This window comes from Porites lutea, chromosome 6 (assembly GCF_958299795.1).
Source record: "Porites lutea chromosome 6, jaPorLute2.1, whole genome shotgun sequence".
NCBI classification, from domain to species: Eukaryota; Metazoa; Cnidaria; class Anthozoa; order Scleractinia; family Poritidae; genus Porites; species Porites lutea.
Genome location: NC_133206.1, coordinates 15,340,787 through 15,352,894, shown reverse-complemented (window position 1 = coordinate 15,352,894; position 12,108 = coordinate 15,340,787). Strand labels below are relative to the sequence as shown.

Genomic DNA, 12,108 nt, shown 5'->3' with positions numbered 1-12,108 from the left:
CACTGTGCAGTACAAACTGTTTTTTCCCTTACTCCCGGCTATTTTCTTCGAGCTCCCGATAACTCGAACTCCTAATAACTCGAACTTTTTTCGATTTCCCTTGAAGGTTCGAGTTATCGGGAGTCGACTGTATAGTAGAAAAATAGAGCTTTCCTATTAGCCCTGCTAAATCTTATCCCTCTGTAGATAGTGGCACCAAACTGACAGAATGTTTTCAGCAGAGGTGAGAAAATGTCGTTTGTTTTCACAAAAACGTTTTTTGCTTGTGTTCCTGTTCTCTTTTCTTTTTCACTGACGCTCATTTTCACCTTACTGGCCGCTACCATGTCTCATTTTCTCACCACTGCATGCTTTAAAATTTTAATGTTGCGATTTCTAATGAAATTCTAATCCGTCTCCTTTGTAACCTGCAGTGCAGGCGTATTTTGGGTGGGCGAAACCTTGTTCGTGTTCGTAATATTGTTGTAGCCGCCATCTTTGATTTTATGACAGTGGAAGATTGGGGAGAGTAGAAGTAGTAACCCTTACGGATCTCCTCCTCTCTTCGGGAAGTTTCAACATCGCGCTTTCGCGAGCAAATTGCGCGCTAAAAGAAAACGCCTGCACTGCAGGCTATTTCCTTTGCTGTTTTTATTTCTCGCTCTACTTCTTTATCCACGTCAGCCGGTAGACATAAAAATTTAGTCAACGGAAAAAAAAGACACTCATTGTTGTCGTTTTTTCTCTCTAGAGTCCGGATGGCCAAGATGACCATATCATGGAGGTCTAATTTCAAGTTAAACACAGGTTACTGGCTCCACATAAAGTAAAAAAGGTCATTTCACATTGGCTATCCTGTGGCGCGGACGGACGGGCGGACGGGCCGAAAAGCGCACGGTTACTTGGCTATCAATTTCTTACCCATGGTGCTCCGCTTCGCGCGCGCGCTAGCTCCGCTATAGCCTGCGAACGGAGGGACGTATTCTCCTCGCGAAACGTCCCTCAGCGGCGACAAGCGAGGAGAAACGTCTGCCGTTCGCAGGCTAGCTCCGCTATAACACCATCATCTAAAAAGGTGGTCGCGGCCGCTTACGACAGGTTCGAATATGATGTTTTGGATGTTGGTGGCCTAAAGGAAGTGATCGCTTTAACGAGAGGTGGTCTTAGGGACACTCTTAGATGGAGAGTACACTTTGATACTATGCGCTTTTCAGCACGAAAAAAAATGCAGCTTGCAAATCCATTTGAAAGCAGAAATAACCATATTTTATTCATAAAGCGCGTAGGGGAGAGTTTCCAATCGTGCCTTAAAACACGACACTTCTAGACTTTGAAAAAGTGCTTCGTCACCTAATGTGGCGCGGGACGCTCTGAGTTCTGCGATGAAACTTATGACAACTCTGAGCCACTTCTGGTGACTGGTCTGTCGAGTTTGTCTTGGTTGTGTAGGCTCAGTGAGAAATAAATTGATGTTTGCGTAACAGATCACCTACTCTGTTTCAATTTTGGTATAAAAGACAAAATAACTTGCTTTTTCCAGTTCATAAAATCTATTCATTATTTTATCAGCGTCCACAGCCGGTATGACCAAAGAGCCGGAAATGTAAACAAAAGACAGGAAAAAGAGGCTCGGTTCCCCGGCAGGGTTTGACAGCGTTTAGCCTGCTGCAAACTCTGGACGCTGCAAAGACCTATCACATGTTGACACGATTGGTGCCATAGTTTCGACTTCTCTTCAGGCGAGTTCAGCCTCTTGCACCTTTGCAAAGTAAGTATTTACCTTCGTTTGTTTTCTGCAAAAGCCTCGAGAAAAAGTTTTTTGTTTCACTTGCAGAGATCGAGCGCGTTGTTTATCTTCGCCTTTCAAAACATTTCGGTTTCGTTTCCCGTCTCGAAACAGCTGATTTAAGCTTACTGTTTATTTATTGCTGATCTGCGGCGGTTGCTTAGGTCCTTCAAATATTAATTTTTAATGTCTGAGCTGGAAAATCTTCAGGTTTGTGAAAAATCTTTGATGTGGTCGCTGTGCGCAATTAATTATTAGCTGATCGAACAAAGTGAACTTTTGCTACTAGCTTTATGATAGAAGTGTGAATAATTTAAACTTAATAAGTCAGCCATCATCTGTTCTTTATGAATAGCTAAGTAGTTGTGATATGATGAGGAGTCGTAATATCTTTTTTATTTACTAGTTACCTGAGTTTACTCACAGGAAATGTGTTTGCCCGCGACGTTCATTGGTCTTAACTTTACGTGTGAAATTAAGATGTCTTGTCATTTCCCTTGTCAGGTGTTCTCTACGACCTCTTTCCCCTCTCCTGGGGATTATGTTGTCGATGACCTGCTTCAGTTACCTTTAAACAGTTTTATCAAACTTAGACCTGTTGTATCTTATCAAACCTTAAGCTGCATGCATGGGTTGGGGTAGAAAAAATAAGAGATAACTTGCAGTCAGGTCTCAGGAATTTGAATTTCTGAATTGAAAAGGTCGATGCAAAATGCTTATCGGCGGAGATGAAATTTGGTAATGACATCATTACTGTGAGAAACTGAGGGGTGACAGGCCACACATCTTCAATAGCATGAAACCTTTGAAAACCATTTACATAATATATTATTGCTCTAAATTATGAAAAGACTTTTTCATACATTTCACACTTTTTAAATAATAGTAAAGGTGGGTTATTTGCTTGATGCTATACATGTAGCTTCTTTAAAGCAAACAAAAAATGGCTTGGTAGAGTTTACATTTAGCAAAGGAAAAAAATTCGTTATTTTATCATCTTATGCAACAGATGAGTTAGTCAGTTCTGTGTATTTCTGGTCAATTTGTGGTGTATTTTATAAAAAGGAGAGAGACAAATCCATAAACTATTCTGGACTTCTAGAACTTCATAACAATTCTTTGTCGGAATGATACTCTGAGATCGAGGTAGCCTCAAAGCTTGCAAAATATCTTATCTCAATGTTGAGTGATTTAGCAGGCATTAGCAGTGGTTTGCCACTTTTTCATTGTTCTCCTTCTTGATTTGGCACCCTCAAATTTGTTTCGTCACTCAGCCACAACACCACAACTTTCACTTAAGTAAAGTGTTCCTCTGTAATAAGGTCTTCAGTATTAAGAAATGCATCCTCATTTTTGTCATTGACCTGACTATGGCACCGAGAACTTAACGATTTTCTGTTGTTCCCAGCACTGCAGGTGTACTTTCAGGGCTTTATTTGTTCGAGCAAAATTTATCTTTCACATGCTTTTTAATGTTTGTTTACATTCAGTGCTTATTTCTGCACCATGCTGATTGCCCAAAATCTGACAGGTCAGTCAATGGGGAGCTACAGGGGGTACTGGAAGTGGAATTCAAACTTCTGAGATGCGACTGCACGCTCTCTCTCCTTTTTGTGCCCCACCCAAGGAGTCACCCAGGGAGCTTTCTCTCAAGCTAAGGATGATGCCGAGGCCTTCACACCCTGCAGATAGAGAAGATCACATCATATGAAAGCCAAATTCAATGATATTGTTTTATTATTCTTTCAAAATATATTTCTAAGTTCTTAAGCAACCTCACCTCCTCATAGACTGTCTTCAAAACATTGAAACATTTGTTGGTATGGTTTCAGGATAAAAACAGTTCTCTCAAAACTATATATAATTTTTTCTTTCATTTCTTCTGTTCAGTTTTAGTCAGAAATTTGGCTATTTTGTCTTTGGATTAATTTCCTTTTTGTCTCAGCTCGTATTTGTCTTCCTGTTTTTGCTTATTCAGGAATTGGCAGTGCCAATCACAGGCCAGTGGCTTTATGGCTGAACTAAATGTCTTGCTTTCTTGCGGTAATGCTGACAAGACCTTGAAGATTGAAAGAGACTGCACTTTTGATGAATTTAGAACACAAGTCAAGTCTTTGTTTCCCCATTTGCCAGAGGTTAGTAAATGTTTCTTCCTGGGATCTTGAAAAGCTATACCCAGCATGGCGGAGTGGTTTATAGGGCTGGGTTTAAACTGAGTTCTCCCAGGTACATGTACATAAATCCCACCCTGATCACTAGTTGAGGTTGTTCTTGTGTGGAAAAGGGCAGGCGGGGGGTGGGGGAAGGGTGGTTTTGGTGGTTAGCTTAAAGGAAGTTTGGATAGTGGCGTGCTGCCAAGGCCTTCAACCCTGACCCTGTTTAATCCATTAAGCCCCAATATCCACATACAAATTCTCCAAACTGATTTCCATAAATTTCTTTAAAGAATTAGTTGAGAGAATTTCATGATAATCAAACCATTTCCCCTTTGCTGATCATTTAACCAGTTCTCGTAACATCTTCTCTTGATTGTGTATTGATGCAGTTAGGAGAAAATTGATGTTGATCACTCTTGGGACTTAGAGGGTTAAGAAAAATATTATTCATTTTGCTACCCTGTTCAAGACAAGCAACCTACCTTATTTTATGATCCTGATTTTTGCATACAAATTGTTAACTAACATAACTTAATAGTGAAGTTATATACCCAGTTTAAGACTCAAGGTCATGATAAGTGAGTACCCCCTGGGTCTTGGTAGCCCTAAGCTCAGCTCTTCAGTCATGCTTGTAAATGGCCTGTGGGTGCTTTGCTTCTGGCCAGTTGGGATTCTTTCTGAACTACTCGGTCACCGATAACTTTGTCACCCCCATAAGTCAACTTCTGCCCTATATCCTAGACTTGTTAGGAGTTAGCTAACGTCCTTTCTTATTCTTCGCTAATAATTTTTTCTTGAGTTTTTTTCAATTTTTACTTCACAGAACTGATTTTGTTATTTTTATTTTATTTATTTTTTCATTTTAAAGAACTTTACTATCAGCGATGGTGATTTCAATGAGCTGGATTCCTCAAATTTCTATACAGTTAAAAACAGTAGACTTGAAACATGGTGTCTGGTATGTATGGCAAAAAATATTATGCAGTCACACATCCTTTTACATGTATCGGTACCTTTCCAAAAACAACAGAATTTACTCAGTCAGTGAAAGTTCTGCCTCTAAAAATGTACTTACTCTAAGAGGAAATTGACAAAGAAATGAAGAATAACTGTTAATACAGTGTTGTAATAATAATAACAATAATAATAATCCGTTTATATAGCGCCTTTTCTACAAGATTCAAAGGCGCTGTTTACTAAAATTAGATAAAACTAGAAAGTAAAAATAATCACGAGAAATTGACATTAAAACATAGAGGCTAACTACAAAATAGATAAATGCATACAATAGATAAAAAATCAGATAACAAATAAAAACATCACGATTCATAAGCTCGCATAAAAAGAAATGTTTTAAGTTTGCGTTTCAAATCATCAATTGAGTTTGCTGATTTAACATCCTCAGGTAAGTTATTCCAAAGTTCCGGAGCAGCAACAGAAAAAGCTCGTTTACCATACGAATTGAGATTAAATAGGGTTTAACTAATAAATTTCTATTAGAGGATCTAAGATTGTGGCTGGGTGTATACAATTGAAGGAAATTGTAAGCAAATTAAAGTTCTGTTAAAGAGGATTCATTTGTTTTGAGTAGCAATGCAGTAAGGTTTTGTTCACAGCTTTAAAAGTTAGAATGACAAACACATGTGACATAATGGGGTCTAGGAAAGAAAGTTTCAAGCTATTTAACCCCTTCAATTTATGGACTGTTGCAAGTTATGTTTACCCACTGAAAGACCGACTGCTTCTTTTCTTTCCTTTCTTTCTAATACTGAAGGTCCGTGGTTCAAGTGAAGAATCTTATAAGCTGGATAAACCACATTCAGAACTGATGCGATATGACGTGCATCCAAATGCACTCACGCAAAGTGGCAATTATCATTTTAGTGGTAAGAACAAGTTTGTAATGACTCAACCATTGTCTGGTTGGCTCTGCTGTTAGAGTGCTAGTCTGGTAGATTCAAATACCAACTACATGTAACTAGGTCTAGCCTGCATGGCAGGTGCCTATCAGTGTTGGATAAACCTGGCAAATTGAAATCTTAGTGACAGCCCTGTCTTGGACAACTAGGAGTTCATGTCTGAAGTGACAACTGCATTTTAGTTGCTTGGTGTATCCTTAAATAATGTCACTTTGTAATAAAAGGCAAATTCTTGACATTTTGTTTTATTTACAGCTAGCTACCAAGCATTCTGTGAGTTTATTGATAACTCCATTCAAGCAACCAGCATAAATAATACCAAGGACACAGAGAGAATTATTGACGTTCATATCTTTCTTAGAGATGTAAGTAAAATTGCAAGGAGGTGGGTATTATAGCGAATAATCCAAGGATGGTCCACGGTTCCAGCTCGTCTTTATTACAGTTATAACGAAATACGATTACGGTTGCTAAAAGCGAAACAAAAAATACAAATTACTAAGGAATACAAATTACAGCTATGAAACGACGAAAATACAGGAAACGGAAAGAAACTAAGCGAAAATACTTACAAACGTTGTGTGACTAGAAAGTTGAACGGAAAAAGGGTACGATGGCTAACAAGACTGGACGAAAAAAACTGCAATGATGTTGCCGTGAACGCTAAAGCGAAATGAATTAGAATAAACGATGAAACTTACAAAATGACCTAAGAACAAAGAAACTTATGCAGAGAAATCTAACAGAATATGAATAGCGATAACTGAAAAGAGTGTGAAAGGAATGTGCAACTATACAAAGAACTAAACGCTAAACATATTGACGTGGAATGCGGCCGTAACATCTGGCTCCCCTAAGAGTTAGGAAAAACTCTTATATCCTTAATTCTTAATTAAGCATTAAAGTTCATTGAACATCTCTAAATCTCCATGGCTCCTCTGGCTGGGATATACCCCTGGTCCTCAGTTTTCTTCATTCTCAAGTATTAGCACGAGCTTCTGAATTGGCCTCTCCAACGTTGTCGTTGCCGTTGCAACCTTCACCGATCGGACCTGTCCCTTTGAATCTGGGCGTGAGTCGACAACTCGAGCCATATTCCATTGATTTCTTTGCACTCTATCATCGGCGATCAATACAAGGTCCCCTCTTTGAAGGTTTCTCCTCGGGTTGTTCCATTTCACTCTCTCTTGTAGGGTCTGGACGTACTCCTTTCTCCATCTCGACCAAAAGACGTTGGACAAACATTGAACCCGTTTCCATCTTCGACGGAGATAAACGTCGGCCTTCTGGAAGTTACCAGGGGGCGGCATAACGATCTTTGATTTCATCGTCAATAGGTGACTCGGCGTTAAAGGGTCCAAATCTCCGATATCACTTGACGGGAAGGTAAGCGGACGGCTGTTGATGATGCATTCTACCTCAGCCATCAAGGTTCTAAGAGACTCATCATCAAGGACGTGACCATATTCTCGCATCAGCGCAGACAAGATGGATCGAACAGATCGTATCTGACGTTCCCAGACGCCACCCATATGAGACGCAGCTGGGGGATTCCTTTTCCATTTGATAACCCAATCAGAATTGAAGTCTTTGCTGAGGCGTCTTTGGATGTCATCATGGTCCATCTCCTCTAGGGCTTTCTTAAGCTCTGTCTGAGCTCCCACAATGTTTGTTCCCTGGTCTGATCTGATCTCGCGTACTGGCCCTCCACTTGCTATGAATCTTCGTAATGCGTTCATGAAGGAATCTGTTTCTAGCGAGTCTGCTGTTTCGATGTGTACTCCTCTACTGGCTAAGCAAGTAAATAGTACCCCATAACGTTTGACTTCTTTCCTGCCTTGCTTTATTTGAAAGGGACCAAACAGATCGACACCACAATAGGTGAAGGGAGGGGCAGATGTTATCCTCTCCTCCGGCAGATCAGCCATCTTCTGTTCACCGGTTGTTCCTCGAAGACAACGACACACAACACACTTGGAGATGAGATGTCTCACAGCAGAATTCGCGCTAACTATCCAATATCGGCTTCTAAGCTCGTTCAACGTTATGCCTCTGCCAGCATGAGCGACTTTCTTATGAGCGTCACGAATGATAAGCTCGACGATGAAACTCTTCTTAGGGAGGATAACCGGATGCTTAAAGTTTTCCTCGAACTCCTGTGAATTACCCAGTCTACCACCAACGCGGATGAGTCCATCCTTGTCAAGAAAGGGATCGAGGCGGAACAGGGTACTTGACTTCCTAATTTCAGACTTCTTCGCTTTCGCGAATTGGCGATCGTCTTTGGAATATGCTCTTTGAATCTTCTGTAATGCTTCTATTTCCTTGGGAAACGCTCTGCTCTGTACAAGTTTAAGAATGGTCTTCTCAGCTCTATCTAACTCTTCTACCCTCAGAGGCTTGGCTTCAACCTTTGTGGCGTTTCCATCTCTCCTTTTACCATCGTCAGTAATACCTTGCTTGGGCTTGAGACGGAGTATCCAAGCAATAGATTTCTTCAGTCGGTGCCATTCGGAAAATCGGTTAAGCCTCGTCAGAAAATCTTCGCTCTCATCGACGTCCGTGCTGTGTACCAAGATTCTTTTAACTTCAGGGTCGTCTACAGGGATATCGTCTAGGTCACCAGGGAGTTGAGGCCACTCACTCTCAGGTAGGCGTAGGAAGTTCGGACCTGTAATCCAACAACACTGCGGGGATAATTCTTGACCGTCAATACCACGGGAAGCGTCATCTGCAGGATTCCTTTTGGACTCAACGTACCTCCACTGATAGGGGTTTGTCGCGTCTCGTATCGTCTGAACACGGTTGGCGACAAAGACCTGAAAACGCTTCTTTTCGTTACTTATGTACTTTAACACGGTTGTGCTGTCGGTCCAGAAGTGCCTGCTATTAACAGGTTCGTCTAGCTCTCTGGCGATCATCTCTACCACACGAACCGATACAGTGGCTGCGGTTAACTCTAAACGAGGGATAGTCATGGTCTTCACGGGAGCAACTCGAGCCTTCCCTATAAGAAATGCGCAATGGACGTCACCTCTCTCGTTTTCCATTCTAAGGTAGGATACTTGACCATAACCAGTCGAACTTGCGTCAGAGAAACTGTGGATCTGTCTCGACACGACGACGCCAAAGTTATTCGGCTTCAGACATCGTTCCATAGAGAAACGCTCAAGTGCAGGCAACTGGCCTCTCCACCTTTCCCAACGTACGCGGAACTCTTCGCTAATCTCGTCGTCCCATCCTAGCTTCGTTCGGCACAGATCCTGTAATATCTTCTTCCCGACTAACAGGAAGGGCGCAGCTATACCCAGGGGGTCGTAGACGGAAGATATGGTTGATAGTATTCCCCTCCTTGTTAGTGGCTGGTCTTTGATGACAATTCTGAAACCGAACATGTCCGATTCGATTGCCCACTGGACACCAAAAGCTCTCTCCACTGGATAGTAATCACTTCCTAATTCTAACGATCTAACTTCTGGGGCGCGCACTTCTTCCGGGATACTTTCGAGAACGTTTTTGCTGCTGCTAACGAACTTGGCCAAATTAAACCCTCCATGGGCGCAAGCATAGCGAACATCACGTATCCTTTCGATAGCGGTATCTTCTTTTCCTTCGGAGCGCAGACAGTCGTCAACGTAAAAGTTCTTTCGCAGAACATCTGCGGCCTCTGTTCCAACAATCTTTTCGCGTCATCTGCGGCTTTTGTTCAGCGCGAAATTTGAGCAACTTGGTGACGACACTGCGCCGAACAAGTGGACTTTCATTTGATATTCTTCAAGGTCTTGTGTTAGGTCTCCATCAGGCCACCAAAGGAAGCGAAGGAAGTCTCGCTGGCCTTCTGGTATGTGGACTTGATGGAACATTGCATCAATGTCACCCGTAAACGCGATAGGCTCTTCGCGAAATCTTGTAAGGACACCAACAAGTCGATTTGTCAGGTCAGGCCCTTGTAGCAACTTGTCGTTGAGCGATGTTCCTCCAAATCTAGCGCTACAGTCGAACACCACCCTTGTCTTGTTCGGCTTCTTGGCATGGTAAACGCCATGATGGGGTATGTACCAGACTTGGCCCGTCTTTGCAGGAATAAGATGAGACGGTACCTTCCGAGCAAATCCCTTGGCAATGATGCTGCTCATAAAGTTAACATAGTCCTTGTAAAACTTCTCATTCTTAATAAGCTTCTTTCTTAACCATAGTGCTCTTTGAAGAACTTGTCCTCTATTATCAGGAAACCATTGGCTGTCAACGCGGAAAGGAAGGGGAATTTCATAATGATGATCTTCCTCGTGACGAATTCCCTGACTGACTATCTTCAGAAACTTCATGTCTTCTCGTGAATATTCTTGCTCCTTATCGTCCGTTCGTTCACTGAAGTCCAGTTCGAGCATCTTGTTGAGTGCTTGTGGAGTGACGATCTCCTTAACTCTGCTCTCTACCATGAAGTGGTGGTCGAGGTGTCTGCCTGAACCAACTTCCGTAGCAGCAACTCTATGGCAATTGACATTTGAATGCTCTGTGTCGCACATGTACAGAGGGCCCACTATTGCCCACCCAGCAAACGTCCTGATTGCGAAGGGACCACCATCTTCACTAGCTAATACGTCTTTAGGTTCGAGAGCTTTTGGGCAGTCTGAGCCAATGAGAAGACCAATCTTGACATGCGGTAACTGTGTAGGAAGCTCGCTGGCGATGTTTCTGAGATGTTTCCAACGATGGGCAAGTTCAGGCGTAGGCACATTTGGGGGTGTGCAGAGGTCCTCTTTAGTGAATATCTTCGGTAGCTGTATGGGATTCTTGCCCTTTAAGTCCGTGACGATTAATCCATTCAAGACCTTAGAGTCGTGCAACTTTGTACCATTGACAGTCTTCACCATGAGCTGTGTATTCACGCCCTTCACCCCCAAGGTGGTCGCGATATCGTCAATAACGAACGAACCGGTACTGCAGGTGTCAAGCATGGCGTAAGTGAGGACTTCACTTTCAGCAGATTTCAGCCTAACAGGAACGACAGGAACGGCGGTTACTGATTCTCCGGTGCCTACAGCATTGCAGAGGGCTTCTTCCACCTCCGTGTGAGCATTTAAAACGTTCTCCTTTGGTTGCGGAGGAGTAGAGCTAACCTGTTTGGAGGCCTCCTGATTGAGGGCGAGGCTATCATCATGTAGACCCGTTGGATGTCGACGTGAGCAGCTCTTACAGGTCCTTCGCTGAGCACAACCGTTGGATCTATGTCCAGGACTGTAGCAGGCAAAGCAGAGTGATTTCTTCTTTAGGAAGTCCTTCCTTTGTGACAAGGATTTATTCAAGTAGTCTTGACAGTCGTCCAAATCATGGTTCTTGTTGCACAACTTACAGAGGTTAATGGGAGTGCGTGAGCCTGACTGTTGGTCAGCGGTCACATCTGTCGCGTGACTGGAGGCGTGATGTGAAGTAGCATTATGGTTCCCAGGCGTTTTAGACTTACCAAAGCTTTTACCTCTGCCTTTGCTGGAACGATCAGATCGATCTGAGGTACCATCCAAACGACGGAGCGCTTCACGAGAGAAGACTGGGTCGGTCGCAATTCCCGCTTCTGCATTAACGAAGTTCACGAAGTCGGCAAAGGAGGGATCACTCCACCCGCCACTCTCCTTCTATTTGCTTCTCGGCGCCATCGGTCTTGAAGCGTAAATGGAAGCTTGGTTACCATGCTTTGCAAATTGTGAGGATGATTTAGAATAGACAGGTAGGTTAGAGTTGACATCGCGCTCCGGCACTGACTTAGGAAGATGGAGAATCTGTCTAATGCCAACTCGTCTCCTGGTCGGATGCAGGGCCACTCGTTAATTTTCTTGAGATAGGCGTTGGATATCTTGTATGGGTCCCCATACTTTTCATTAAGGAGCCTTTTGGCCTCTAGGTACCCACTGTGTCTATCAAGGTGAAGACATCCTTTGATTAGGTCCTTGGGTTCTCCGTGTAAATACTGCTCTAAGTATTGCAGGCGCACATCATTCGCGCTGACCTTAGCCTCTACTTGCGATTCAAAACTTCTTATAAAGGTAAAGTACTCCAAAGGATCGCCACTAAACTTGGTCAGTGTAAGAGAAGGTAGTAAACTCTGTTGATGTTGCTCCGCTAGTAATTCTGTTAATCTGTTCTGTTGTTGAAGGACTTCACAGAACTGCTTAGTACTCTGATGTGTGTAGGCCATGTATCGAGGTTCACTCGCGAAAGGTTCTTGTTTCGGTTGTCCCAATGGCTGTGTATCTTGCTTCATTTCCGCGAC

General features: G+C 42.7%; 1 protein-coding gene across 1 annotated transcript in view; it reads left to right on the top strand.

The window, feature by feature from the left end:
* The first annotated feature begins 1,640 nt into the window (after nt 1-1,640).
* The window catches only part of LOC140940449 (structural maintenance of chromosomes flexible hinge domain-containing protein 1-like), a 49,050-nt gene continuing 38,582 nt past the window's right edge, over nt 1,641-12,108 (top strand). Inside the window, exons 1-5 of the mRNA XM_073389426.1 lie at nt 1,641-1,747; nt 3,744-3,900; nt 4,790-4,879; nt 5,696-5,807; nt 6,096-6,205. Of these exons, the coding sequence (XP_073245527.1) occupies nt 3,778-3,900; nt 4,790-4,879; nt 5,696-5,807; nt 6,096-6,205 (435 nt within the window). The 5' untranslated portion in view covers nt 1,641-1,747; nt 3,744-3,777. The remainder of the gene's footprint in view (nt 1,748-3,743; nt 3,901-4,789; nt 4,880-5,695; nt 5,808-6,095; nt 6,206-12,108) is intronic.